This window comes from Azolla caroliniana, unplaced genomic scaffold (assembly GCF_043228905.1).
Source record: "Azolla caroliniana isolate FFs.n. ecotype wild unplaced genomic scaffold, voAzoCaro1.0.p SCAF_355, whole genome shotgun sequence".
NCBI classification, from domain to species: domain Eukaryota; kingdom Viridiplantae; phylum Streptophyta; class Polypodiopsida; order Salviniales; family Salviniaceae; genus Azolla; species Azolla caroliniana.
The window spans coordinates 13,994-28,560 of record NW_028230790.1 but is presented as its reverse complement, the minus strand read 5'-3'; the positions used below and the strand labels follow the sequence as shown (position 1 = coordinate 28,560).

At 36.5% G+C, this 14,567-nt stretch overlaps 1 protein-coding gene across 2 annotated transcripts; it reads right to left on the bottom strand.

Annotated features, from left to right (window-relative positions):
• Positions 1-1,267: 1,267 nt before the first annotated feature.
• LOC147848420 (uncharacterized) lies at positions 1,268-14,386 on the bottom strand. Of its 2 annotated transcripts, none has more exons than XM_087338423.1 (16): positions 13,689-14,386; positions 11,604-11,684; positions 11,420-11,499; positions 11,195-11,339; positions 10,669-11,112; positions 10,061-10,231; positions 9,792-9,983; positions 9,245-9,442; positions 7,532-7,711; positions 7,257-7,382; positions 6,943-7,101; positions 6,615-6,767; positions 6,238-6,325; positions 6,096-6,154; positions 5,929-5,986; positions 1,268-1,706 (listed from the first exon to the last, which is right to left on the bottom strand). In XM_087338423.1, the coding sequence occupies exons 1-16, from the start codon at positions 14,364-14,366 to the stop codon at positions 1,579-1,581; spliced, it is 2,940 nt and encodes a 979-aa protein (XP_087194549.1). In that variant the 5' UTR covers positions 14,367-14,386; the 3' UTR covers positions 1,268-1,578. The 2 variants fall into 2 exon arrangements, with proteins under 2 accessions (XP_087194549.1, XP_087194550.1); XM_087338424.1 differs by having other exon boundaries at positions 9,798-9,983.
• Positions 14,387-14,567: the final 181 nt, after the last annotated feature.

The following is a 14,567-nucleotide window of genomic DNA, read 5'->3' as shown; positions in this document are numbered from 1 at the left end:
CAATAGAAAGATGGTTTGGTTGTCATTGGACAACCCAAAGACCCAAATAGGCTTGATTTATATAGGTCTAGTAATAGTGAAGACACTTAGTAGTTTGATATGAAGCAATTGTACATCGCCATAGAGAACAGTAGGTCCTTATACACCCTCCTAAAATGTTTAACAACAAATGTCAAGCAACCAAAGCAACTGCTTTTGTTGAATGAAAGCAAAAGTAGCATTAGATTCTATTATTACCCAAATAATCATTCAATTATGTTACTCCAAGCTTTGCCTTCACAAAAGTTATCATCCCCTCTACTTCAACAATGGCCTTTTAACATCATTCGTATCTCCAAATAGGTTGTACCTACATACGAGAAGGGGGGATTGATGAATCCTCTATTTCCAAGAGAAATAGCACAGTTTAACCAACTAAAAAGTTTGCAAAGTATTATGGATGAGGAAGAACCCTAGCAATAGACATGTATGGGCTTGGAGAGAGGCCTATTCTAGGTCATCTCGACTATTCAAGTGATAAAACAAGGTAAAGAAACCTACAACCTCTTCATACCAAGTCGAGTAATCAAGAGAAAAGGGACTCGAGCTCTTAACCTTTGGTTTTGGAGACCATTGCCATAAGCATTTGGCTGGATGTACAGTTGATTCAAATATGTGTTCATCAGGTTTTTAGAGCCAAGTCCCTTTGGTCTCGTGGTTAGGACATCATCTTTTCATGTCAAAGAAATGAGTTCTTGTTTGCCATCTCAACAACAATTCAACAACAATTCCATTCAAACATTCCACAATGCCATACTTATTGTACTTGTATGCGATTGTGAGTTGGCACTTAATGCCAGGCTCATGGCAATATTCACATGATTCAACAATAAGAATTCACCATCTTGATCAAGTCGTAGCTCCTACAACTTACCAAACTCACACTTAACAAATTTATACCATTTTTTTATGTTGCTAAAAGCTTTGGCCTTCTGTCAAAGAAAATAAACCCGCACCTTTCTACTAAAGTCATTGACTGCTGGCATATAATAAAGAGATCCAGGATGGTAAGACAGTGCTCAAACTGAATGGTCTTGAAATACAAAGCAATTGTCAACCATATAATGACGAATTGCTCTTGCAAGATGATAATACACCTTGAAGTACACCATCTGGACGGTTGGAATCACACATTTCTTGTATACATGATAATGTCCGTTTTAGACTCATTTTCAAATGCACAATTTAGACTACAAATTCTCACGTATAGTACATGTAACCACTAATAGATCAGAAGTCACTGCTTTTAAATATCAATATATAAAGCTTTCTAAATAATAGGAAAAGTTTTGTGGTGCTAAATAATCTAATTTACAGGGCAATGTTTTATGAACATGCAACATTAATGCTGTCATAACTCATTGTTTCACCTACTTCAACCTTTGAATAAAGTATACATGCTCGCTGACAATAATGAACTTGTATAAATCATAACTTAACAAATGCACGGTGAAAACGCAATTTACTAGTGTGAATTAGGGATTATACAGCATATTTCAACATCAAACGACAACCGACACCTTGTATATGTTGTTCAGATTAATTGCATTTAACCTTTTTTTTCTTATTCATTATTTTTTTCTTAAGACCTTCTACAGCAGCCTCATGGAGCCGTTTCTGAAGATTCTGCAAATTCGCCTCTGCAGGTGGCCTAAATTTTGAATACCCTGCATTGTAAAAGCTCTGTTTTCTTTCTGTAAATAGCAAGTATATTAATTATAGAATGTGTAAATACAATAGACGGCGGTGCAATATCTAGCAAACTATCATGAATTGAACTATCATGGTTAGCTAGGTTATGGCCAACTTATCTAGCAGTAGCATGGAGCAAACAATTACTCATGGGTTGACATAATCACCAATGAGCAATCGGTCCACCAGGCTTTAGACGAAAACATTCGACTATTGATTAGGGATCGGCAATGGTTTGGTTTAGGCTTAACCTTATCCAAGCCAAACCAGTTAATCCTAAACCGTTTTGGGCTTCTTAAACCTGAACCAAACCGATCCCTAAATCAGTTTAGGCTAATCCGGTTTGTGCACCTCACCATTATTCTTCTTCCCCTCAACCTCAACATCAACATCAGCACCACGACCACCATGACCACCTCAGCTACAAATATATGATGGCTATGGAGACATGCATGAAAATTTCCATGCTTCTACAAGACACGTGGACATGGCTTGCCCTCGGCCTTGCCACCATAGCCACCTTAATCCGAGCTTTCTTCACTCGACCTCATCTCTATGATCATATCCAACCTTATCTCATTACCAATATGAGTAGCAATGCTCGTAGAGCCCTTACACTACTTCGCACTCGATCTCACAAGTTAGGTATTGAAGTTGCATCATGGTATCAAAATGTAACGAATTTGAAGACATGTAAAGTATGAAATGAAGGCATGGTAGAGGATGAATGTCACTTGCTCTTCACATGCTCGACATATAGTGCAATTTGTTCAAGATATGTTGACATACTAAGAGGGAGTGATAACTTAAGATCCATACTTAAGAAACCACCTAGAAGGTTGAGCTCATATGTGTATGCTTTATTAACACATAGAGACTTTGTGCTTCAACATATGAATACCCCTTCTTAAGAAGGAGACATATATCAAGAACACATGTATACTCTGGTCCCATAGGTCAATATTGGCCTCTTTATGGACGATTTTAAAAATAAAATAAAACCTCTCTCTTCCTCCCTCTCCTCCCACAAATCAATCCAATATGTTAGGTAAGAAAAATGAATCCACTGTAGCAGATAAAAAAGGGGAAGCGATAAAAGATAAGGAAAATGTTTGTATTAAAGAAGAAGAAGAAGAAAAAGAGAGTATGCTATGCTCATATGATGACTTGTTCTCTGGGGTTCTACCATTGGATAATAATTGTATACAAAAACCTCCGATGATTCAACACAAGAAGCAACAATTGCATTATATAATTAGAGAAGAGGAAAGTGTACATCTTTCACATTCTTGGCTCTCAAGATGTGTTTGCTTTGAGAAACTAAGCTTGGCATGTCATGGGCATGCCACATAGACCCAATCTTTGGGCAGATAAATTGGGAGAAAATATCAGTGGCTACTATCGAAGAAGATCATCACAGGAAGAGATCAACGGCCATCATCAAGGAGCTTAAAGGTTGGGAGTGCCGAAGAGGATCAGTGAATCAGAGATTAAAACAATGTCAGTAATTGCAGGCAGCAAGAGGTGGTCATCAAGAGGTGGTCATCGTCCGCTATGTAGTATGCAGGTTCCCTCTCTCTCTCTCTCTCTCTCTCTCTCTCTCTCTCTCTCTCTCTCTCTCTCTCTCTCTCTCTCACGTCTGTGTGGACACTCGTGAAACGTCACTCTAGTCTTCGATTCAACAGTTGTTGCCGATGGCTATGGCTTCCTCTCAGTGAGTCAGTCTCTCTCTCAAGTTTCTAACCGTCTAATTTCTAACTTTTAAGATTTTCTCTAACCTAACTATTCGATCACATAAACGTATTACCCAGTTTGAGCCGGCTTGGCAAGGCTCGAGCCGAGCCGAGCCGAGCTCAAACCATTTAGGCAGGCTCAAGCCTAAGCCGAGCCGAGCCACTAAGCCGGTTTAGCAAAACGCCGATCCATACTATCAATCATATGGTTATACTAAGAATAATTATGGAAGAAAGTTGATTACAAGGTAAAATGATATATTGTTGTCTTGTGGACTTCCAGAAAGTCTTTGACATTGTACTAAGGAGAGAGTTTTCAAAAAGAATGATAGAGATCGGAATGCTATTAGATAATAGAGCAATTGTAGAACAATTGTATGAGCAACTTGGTGCCAATTGAAAATGGATAGCAATTTTTCAAGGTACTTCTTAAGCAACATGGGGATCAAGCTTCTTTTTATATCCCTATATGCTAATGATGCTGTTCGATTTTCATATGCTTTGGGTAATATGAAACAGTCAGTAGAATGTATTGGAAACATTTTGTCAAATAAGCAAGCTTGCTATTAACAAGAACAAAATAAAACACATGGCAATAAAAGCATTACAACTAAGACATTACGCCACTTTCACATACAAGGAAGAACCAGTACAAATAGTACTAGGTACAAATAGTTTGAGAATCAAAACCAAAGTGATACATGAGGATGGGAACTACAATTTATATGCTTTATGGAGATGAAATGTCGGGTGAAATTTTCGAAATTTGATCTTACATATACAACTGGGGATTAAATCCTCAATATCCTATCCTATCATGATATTAGAAAAAGGCTCTATGTCCATAGAGGTACTGATCGATCACATATTGCCAAGAGTGTAGAGGATCACAAAAGTTGCAAATATACCCAATCACATATTGCCAAACAGGATTGGAACAAAGAATGCAAGGTACAAAAAACTATTAGGAGCAAAATCCTCTGATCTTGCTGGGTTCTTGACATTATAAAATGATGAAGAGTACAAGATCTACTAGAGCTCTCAAGAGATGCTATGAAGTATGTGATCATCAAGAACAGATTATTAAGGCGCTAAAGATGAAGTAGGAATATGCTCAAATCTCAAAATTGGAATATTGCATGCATCAAACTTTCAGCTTGTTCCAAACTATCAACTCTCTCTTCACTTGGGCACATTAGACTACCCATGCGTATGAAAGCCTTCGCAACCCAGGTGCAACAACACAATTAACAGGGTCATGATCTATCAACTTAGCTAATGGCCAGTTATGCAGGTCTCCTCAACCCTATCAGGAGACTATGGATTGACAGAACATCAATTGGTCCAATAAATCCACATCACTGGGAAGACTTATGGATTCAATACCACCCTTATCATCGAGAAATAAAGGTCATCAACTCCCGCAATCACAGGTGCTTCCCTCACTTCAGAAATCTCTCCATGTCGGATCGACCTATGCTAGTGATTTTTCAAAGACAAAAATGTCAATTGTACATGAATTGATAGCGAAATTCCTTAGTCATGTTCTATTTTACTAGTGCTTTTCTTAATTACATTCATTTTGATTTGTTCTCAAGGCGAGACAACATTTTAAAATGTAATCTCTGGTTTGTTCTTGTAGGCCATTTTGGCCTACAAGACCAAACCATTTCTTTTCTGACAACATTTATTTTTTCTTTCTCTCTTTAAAAGGTATGATTCTATTGAAACATGACAATATAAAACGCCCTTGCTATCTCAACTACTCCAAAGTAGTGAGGTTCTTATGGCAACATATACCCTGTAAGGTGTTTGTAATTCTAAATGACAAAAAGCCAGCTCCGAGGACAAGGTATTTGTTGTGGTACTAATTGAAGTTCACCAAACAAAAACTTATTTCTCGACCAAGCACCAAACCTGATAGTTTTCAAGCCACTTCTAGAAAGATGCCTTCAGTTTTTTCTTTTCACTAAATTGATCAATTAATATTATCTTAGTCAAGTCTTGTAGGCCAATATGGTCTTTTGGAGAAGTTAATATATCTTACTTTTTTCTCTTTAGGAAGTCTCAATCTTTTTATTTGATTTTCAAGAAACGTACATCTTGTTTTTTCATGTGGGTAACCTACGCTACTCAGAATTGTAATCATGACTTGTCACATTGGTCATGTGCAATCATTAATATACATTATCCTCATCTCTAGGATGCATAGGGTAAGCTATCCTTTTTATGAACTTTCAAACCAGGGTTCAAATCTCACTAATTGCTCTAAACTGCACTGTATGAACTCATGATTGAATGCATGGCCGTTTTGAGGTTCAGTAGGTCATATTTGGCCTCCTAACTTAATTCAATCTATCAAACAAACATATTAAAAGATAATTACTAGACTGTAGATAAGATTTGTAAACTAGAGATATGAAAGCTCCAACTCAGAGATTTTAATCTTAGTAAGCATTATTACCACTTTCAGAAGTGCCCATGTTCATCGAGCCATTAGAGATTGCAACAATACCTCCATCCTAAAAGCACAATCATAAACTTAGTGTGAACATATATATACATATATCAAAAAAGATCAATGAAGCAATCATGTAGGAAAATGTAGTAACTGGAAGAGGCTCTATTCACCTTATCTCGTACAATACTTTGACTGCACCAATGAGCTAGAGGAGGAACAAGCAACCTTCCTGAAAATGTAAATCTGCATTATGGATAGAACACAACATACACTAATAATACATCTGAATATCCACCAGGTACATAAATCTACCAGAACGAGAAGTTTTCAAACCAAATGCAGCTGATATAAGCTTTTTTGACACCGGGACCGCGGGAGACGGGAGGGGAGGTGGAATCATCTGATGAAAGAGAGAGTCAGTTCAATCAAGCAATAAAATCCAGCTGGCAAAAGATTCAACAAGGTCATGAAAGCTGGTAATTCTTTCAAATAATTATGTCAGAAATTATTTGAAACTCTGAAATCACCCTATGTTTAATGATTTTCCCTAATGCCCTTAGTCAGCTCACACTTGAGTGCGAATTGATCAGCCTTTTCTTATATGTGGCGCTTAGGGTAACTAAATCTATATTTATTCTTTATTCTATTTATACCAGTATTAAAAAAGAATAATGTCAGAAATCACATACCCCAGTTTTGCATGGAGTATGCATTCCCCTCTCGTGAGATTGACTTTCATTCCCAATTTCTTGCAAACAGTCAGGAAAGTCAATAACTTCAGAACTGCTCGATGTTCTTTCTTCAGATATTGATTGTAGCTTCTCTTTCGTGAGTGAAACCAACTGAGAAACGAGAGTCAGTTAAAATTAAAATCAATCAAAGAATATAATAAAGCTTAGAGAATATATAACATTAAATCCGGTCATCATGTGAAATAAATACATCAGAAACTGCTTCCAATGTAATCTAGATGCTATTACCAGTATTCAACAAGTGTAATGATCAGAAATCACATACCCCCAGCCTGCATGAATCATGCATTTCCTTATCCTCGTGAGATTGACTTCCAGTTCCAGTGTTTTCATCTTCCAAAGAGTTAATAAGGTCAGCTTCAGAATTGCTCGATGGTCTTTCTCCAGATCTTGATTGGGCCTTCCCTTTCAAGGATGGAATCATCTGATAAAAGAGACAGTGAGCTCAATTAGCAATATAGTCCATCTCACAGATTAAAACAACCATATTAGAACACATGTATCAATCTAATCAGAAACAGCTTACAATATGAGCTATATATCAATATCTGACAAGAATAGCAATCAGAAACCACATACCTCAGCTTCCTTCTCCTCATGTCTTTCTGTCTCAGTTTCTTGCAGAGAGTTAGGAAAACCAAGGCTGCTGCTCAATAAAAAATTTCCAGATCTTGATTGTATCTTCCCTTTTATGGGTGGAATCATCTGATAAAGATAGAATCGGTTGTTCAATCAAACAATATAGATCATACAAAGAGATCATAAAAATTACGCATCATTACAAATAATTCAGAAACTGCTTATAACATGACCTATACAAATATGCAAAAGTATAATGGTCAGAAATCACATACCTCAGTTTGCTTCTCCCTGCAAGATTGACTTTCAGAACAAATTTCTTGCGAAGAGTTAGGAACGTCAATAACTTCAGCACTTCTCAATCTTCTCCCTTCGGATCTTGAGTGGGTTTTCCCTTTCATTTCCCCATCTAGCATACTCTCTGTGTTTATTGAATGCTGAGCCGAATTTTCAACCTGCAAAAATAGTTGATGAATATCTAACGCATGCATATCTAGATTGAGGCCATGCATATAAAAGGGTTTCATTTTGGATAACCAATGTCACAACCATTAATCAATTCAAAAACTATCCGAATGTAAAGCATTTTTATTTTCTTGTTGTTTTCATTATTATTGGAAAGTGATAGGAAGGTAATTCCACAGGCAGCAGCATAAGGTGGTAGTGCAAAAACAGTTTATGAATACCTAGCACCTACATACCTAGATTGGGGCGGTGCACATAAATGAATTACATTTTGGAAAATCTATTCCGAAGACTACCGAAATGAAGATTTACCATTTTTGTTTTCTTGCTGTTTCCTTTATTAATGGAAAGTGATGGGAAGGAGGCGTCAGAGATGCATAACGCAAGGCCCAAAATCAATTTATAACTTTTGATAATATAAGCATGGATAGATAAACATATGGTGTGAAATAACATTCTATGATTTAGAACTGCCACAGAAAAAGTAATAGGTAAAAACATAAATTTTTCAGAATATAGTTGATAGCATTCTTCACATAGAAGAAACGTAACTGTACCAAATATTTTTCTTGATTGTCATGAAAAAACGTTCCCATCATACATGGATGCAAAATGATATTAGAAGTACACACATCAGCACCAACCAAAACATAAAAACTGTTGATAGACAAAGGCAATGGAAAAGATAACATATAGTTGCAAAGGAAATCATTGGATTATATCATCATGGATACAAATGAGACAATAGACAAGTAGGTTGGGAACAACAGCAGGTCCACTTTGAATTCACATCCCTACACAATGCCTTTTGTCAACATTATTTCTTCGAAGCTTTACTCATAGAAATTCTATAGAAATGCAATCTCTCTAAAAGCATTTATGAGCCGACTGTAGAAAAAGACTTTAGCCCAAAACATCAGAACCTAGAAACTGGATCTTCAGACTATGAACTAAGCTGTAGATTTTGCCTCATCAGCATAATGAGCACAACTACACTACATATCAGCTATGAGAGTGCTGCTGCTCTGAGCCACCTCAATCACCAAGTGCAGGGTCAGATTCAACATGTTGAATTCCATTCCAAACAAATACTAAATAAACTACCAGTAACAAACAAACACTAAATAAACTCTTAATGGCAAGACCCAGTAAATTGAAAAGGAAAACATATCAAAAGCATAGTTTCATCTCTTTGGTACTTAGCTCAAGTGCAACATCATCAAATTCATAGCCAGGGGCGCAGAATACAGTTCTGTTATCCCTTCTAATATCATCACAGACTAAATGCACTGCAAACTAAAAGAACTTATACGACAATGTTCCATCACATTTCAAGGTATGATGGCCAGATTTACCAATGAAAAGATGTGAAAAAAAAAAGTTACTTGTATCCAAATAAAAGACATGCATAGATACAAGGCAAACAACTGATAATTGCCACTTGGTGGCTAACGACATACAATCAATTCATAAAGGAAAGAGCCTATGCTAGAATTCTCAATCGCAGCAACTGATTAACTTACCGTTCCTTTTCCCTGGTCGATATTTCCATAACTAAAATCAATCAATTTTTCAATTGCGTGCTCAGATTCTTGGGGTGTGTGTTCATCAACTTCAAGATGCTCTATAGTATCCATGATCATGTCCACGTCTTTATCACCACAAGAATTGAGATTCTGAGCCCTATCTACAAAATCCTCCTTCATGTCATTCTGTTGCCTCTGGTAAGAAACATCCACAAAGAGAGCAGATACGTGTTAGCCAACACCATTTTGAATTTGATGATCAATTACACAGTAGAAAATGCATAGTTACAAATTTCATTGCGCCCAGTGATGTGTTGTTCAGTCATGCTACATATACGTATCAACATCTAAGATAGCATTTTCAATAGCAGCAGCATATTTGGGCATGAAGCCAAGTGTATGAAATGAGAGGATGTGGCTTCAGTGTTGGGACTATGAAACCAAACTTGAAATTCTCTCAGCAAAACATTCTCAAAAAAATATTTTTATTCAACATATTTTAATTTCATTAACACAAATTCTAGACTTGCTTATGAATGGATACCCTTACATTGTTCTTTCCAGACTTTCTCATTGACTTTTTTTTATGAGCAACCGCCTCCTCCTTTATAGATGTATCAGTAATAACCTTAACGCTTGCATTTACATCTGTAGCCTCTAAGCTTGTTCTTTCAATGTTTTCTGACGCATCACCACAATTTGTGGCTCCATTAATAATCTTGTTTTCATTCCCATCCTGTAAAGTTTGTTAGCGTTCTTAAGAAAGTGACAGCCTGACATTGAAAAATAGAGCAACACAATAAGAATATTTACCATATGCCTGCTAGCCCGTTGCATTGATCGTGTGATACGTTTTGGTAGCTGTGACTTTTGGGTTGACTTTTCTCTATCATCTCTAGTCTTTCTTACATTCTCTTTTGGAATTACAGGACTATCGAATACATGAGCTTTCCCCATTTCTCTCAGGACACCCAAAACATTATCCTGAAGACATGCCATTCTATGATTGTTATGGGATGAGATTCACCAAACATCAATTAGCATACATCAGGCCAGACACTCTGAAAGAATATAAAGAATGACCCCCACATGCACAAAGAAATAATGGCCAAAATTACCAATGGGCCAAAGAACCTAAGAAAACATAATGTACAAGGCATTCTTTTGATTTCCATTTGAGCTTTGATGGCATGTTATGAAAGAAATATCTAGCATCTAGTGATGGTAGATAAGGCAGATAGGAAGGTCTAATTATATCCTTTGTAAACCAACTTAATGTATGTGACAAAACTGATACATCCAATGGCCAGCATATTCAATTTTGGGCCAAATTTTGCAGAAAGAAATTTAAATAAAATGTCCTTAAAAAATGATAAAACATTATAAAATTCATAGGAGAGAGAGAGAGAGAGAGAATTCACTGTTTTTTCAGCTGGCACATTTTCATGCAATTCATCCGTTGTCGTTTGACTAGACGATATGGTCTCATGCAATTCCTTAGTATTATGTGTTGATGGAGCTGTACGTGTGCCATATTTTTGCAAATCCTGTCCATCCATTGCACTGGATGCACTTAATTGCAGAATTTCATCCAGTGGAAGTTTGGTATTGTTTTCCTGATATACAGTGGCATCTACTTTTTGACCACATGTAGTAGATGTATCCATTTGGCTGTTACCTAATAATGGCAGACACTTCTCTTTGTTTGCACAACCTTCAAAACCTAATTCAGATGTCTCAATGCCATTCAACGCACCAGTTTCTGATACTAAGCTTATTGGATTCCTAATTGTGCATGTTCGAAATTCATTCTGCAGTAAATGGTTCCATGTATATGGAAACCCAGAGAGGAACATATGTACAATCTGTCCAAAACAATATATAGGTGTAAGCAATATAACACGGAACTACAAAATTTCTAATAGACCTGCTAATTTGAGAATAAACCTCAATAGAGAATCCATTTGCAATAGTGGTGCAATCATCAATAAGTCCTATAAGTCGAACTTCAACACCATCCTGTGTCATGAGCCTACACTTGTCATTGCGTTTTGTGATTGCTGCCATTTCTTCTCTTCTACTACCTACTGTTCTGAAAAAAGTTAAAAATTAGAATTCTATTGCAAAAATTAACCTGGATGTATTCAAGAATCAGTGTAGAAGACAGTATACCCTGGACTTAATAAACCTCCAACTGCTACTTCAACACTGCTAGTACCACATTTAATCAAGTACCACCTATACAGTTTGACCTAAAAGATAAAAGAACCATTATGATAACCACCTTTGCTAAATTCTTATCAGTGGATATCATTTATATAATCATTATAACCATAGCTCAATTTTGGTCTTATACCTGCTTTTGTGGTGCTGTCATGTGGTGATCTGATCCATTTACTGATGCCATCCTGAAATCTTGCCGATCACGATTTCTAGGCTGCATTTTCAATGTTTAACTCACTGCCTCAAAACTGTGCATTCTATAACCATGAATTCAGGTTTTGGAAGACTATAATTTCAGGATGTACATGGTAGCAGTCCATGGTGGAGTAGAAAATAGCAAGGTGAAAGGAAACAGTGAAAAAGAGAGACATCACACTGAAAAATAAATTGGCTGACAAATCACAACTCCATAATAACTCTTTGAAATCTGTTTTCTTTGTATTTGTTCTGTAGTAAAAATAATCTTAAGATATTACTGTGCCCGGAAGTATTACTTAGATTTTGTATAAGTTTTCATAAAAAATAGCAATGAATTAGTAGTTTCGTCTAGACGTTTATACAAATCCCAAGTAACTTGATCAGAAAGCTAAATAGACAATAAAATTTATCCAGTTAAATATAATTTCAGGATGTACATGGTAGCAGTCCATGGTGGAGTAGAAAATAGCAAGGTGAAAGGAAACAGTGAAAAAGAGAGACATCACACTGAAAAATAAATTGGCTGACAAATCACAACTCCATAATAACTCTTTGAAATCTGTTTTCTTTGTATTTGTTCTGTAGTAAAAATAATCTTAAGATATTACTGTGCCCGGAAGTATTACTTAGATTTTGTATAAGTTTTCATAAAAAATAGCAATGAATTAGTAGTTTCGTCTAGACGTTTATACAAATCCCAAGTAACTTGATTAGAAAGCTAAATAGACAATAAAATTTATCCAGTTAAATATAATTTCAGGATGTACATGGTAGCAGTCCATGGTGGAGTAGAAAATAGCAAGGTGAAAGGAAACAGTGAAAAAGAGAGACATCACACTGAAAAATAAATTGGCTGACAAATCACAACTCCATAATAACTCTTTGAAATCTGTTTTCTTTGAATTTGTTCTGTAGTAAAAATAATCTTAAGATATTACTGTGCCCGGAAGTATTACTTAGATTTTGTATAAGTTTTCATAAAAAATAGCAATGAATTAGTAGTTTCGTCTAGACGTTTATACAAATCCCAAGTAACTTGATCAGAAAGCTAAATAGACAATAAAATTTATCCAGTTAACTCCATCAATCTAGACCTAATGTATATCAAGTCACTAGATCGCTTCACTTTATCAATCTAGCCTTAAGCCTGCAACATTAATCCATTTTTATGCTTACCATTTCCACCAAAAGTGGAAACATCTAAATCCATTTTTATACCTCCTTTTTCATGCCTCATTTTCATATTATCTACTTAGAACCGAGTAAAACCTTAAATCAATTTGTTCAATCATTGGCTACTGTGACATAAAAATGTGCTTTATCATCCAAAGGAGATATTTATGCTAAACAAGACCTAATAAGTGACGCAAATGTGAAAATCGAAATCTATAAATGTTGCTTGAATGTTTTCCTCTATTTTGGGTGAGTAGTTGTATAGCAAATCATTTACGCTTAGATTAGGAGGGTTGCAATCGCCTATCTACTTAGTTTCATCGACTTAATATTCTAGTCGAAAAGGTTAAATAAACTTTCTATGAAATTTAAATGTTCGTCTGGACTCTATAAAATCACCTGTCCATTATTTCATGCATGGAAAGGGACTGCACAAACTGGATATTAAAAAGTAATTGTCATAATCCAAACAACAGATATTCCTTTAGCTTATGGTTTTCTCGTACAGATTCACTGTACTGTTTCTCTCATGCATGGGGATTGAAAGATGCCATTTTTAATTGAAGAATTATTTTATATACATGGAGATGAATAGGTGTAAATATGATGCTTTTTTCCATCGACATAATTAGGTAGCAAATAAGATGTTACTTGGGTGAAATGAAGATGCTGTTTCTTTGTACAGCAAGATGAATAGGCAACATTCATAATGTTATTTTGCATACATGAAGATGAGTGTGTGACATACAAAGATGTTAATGGTGGCTGAGGATACAATAGTATTAATTATTAAAGGCAATTGACTATGCTTAGATCAATCTAGAAAACAAAAATGCATGAAAAATACCTGGGCATATGCTGAAGGAATGAATTTAGCATTTGACGCAGGTTGCACATAGGGGGATGATGACGCCATACCAAAATCATCGGTTTGAGGAGTTCTTGGAACATAAGCATTTTCTGAGACATTATATGCTGGAATAATACCTTCAGACACTGAAAATTTACTAAAAGAAGGTTCTGAAGATCTGCAAGAGGAAATTCTTCTTCTACACTCTTCTGAAGGATAAGAAGGAGAAGAAGAAAAGCACAGATCGGAAGGTCCACGTTGTCGAAAGCTTTGATGGATTTCTGTAGGTTTCAAGAAATTCGGGGAACCAGAAGGTATATGATTTTGATGATGATGTTGAAACTGATGATGATGACGATTGTTGTAAGTAAAGCTTCCATTCTCTTGATCAACGAAAGGCGTCTCTTTGGAAGGAAGAAAGGTCGCTCTCTCAAGAAAGTTTTCTCTACCAAGGAAGCTCTCCCTCTCGAGGAAGTTCGCAGTCTCGAGAAAGCTGTCTCTATCTTGAGGTTGGCGATGGTGGTGCTGCTGCTGATGATGATGGTGAGGAGGAGGAGGAGGAAGACGATGAGAGAGGGAGCTATGGCAGGGAGGATGGAAAGAAGACGACGGATTACTGTGGAATTGCATGGTCTGGGGAGAAGAAGCTGAAGAAGAAAATTTCCTGTTCATCATCCGCCCGCTACCGCTCTGCAGGAGCGACACAGAGAAGCAGAAGAGAATGGGCGGGAAAACTGGGGAGAGATGAGAGATGAGAGTCGGAGTGCGCATGTGGCCGCGTTCACACTGGGGCGCCCGGACAATTTCTTGGGGAAGCCCATCTCTCCGTATTGGGGGCAAGAAGCTCCCCTCATCTTCTGGCTTTACACACGGCCC

Coding starts and splice junctions, on each gene's coding strand:
- LOC147848420 (XM_087338423.1), bottom strand. CDS start 14,366: ATGATGAACAGGAAATTTTCTTCTTCAGCTTCTTCTCCCCAGACCATG. Junction 7,712..9,244: donor TCGACCAGGGAAAAGGAACG/GTAAGTTAATCA, acceptor CTATTTTTGCAG/GTTGAAAATTCGGCTCAGCA. Junction 7,102..7,256: donor ATGAGGAGAAGGAAGCTGAG/GTATGTGGTTTC, acceptor CTCTTTTATCAG/ATGATTCCATCCTTGAAAGG.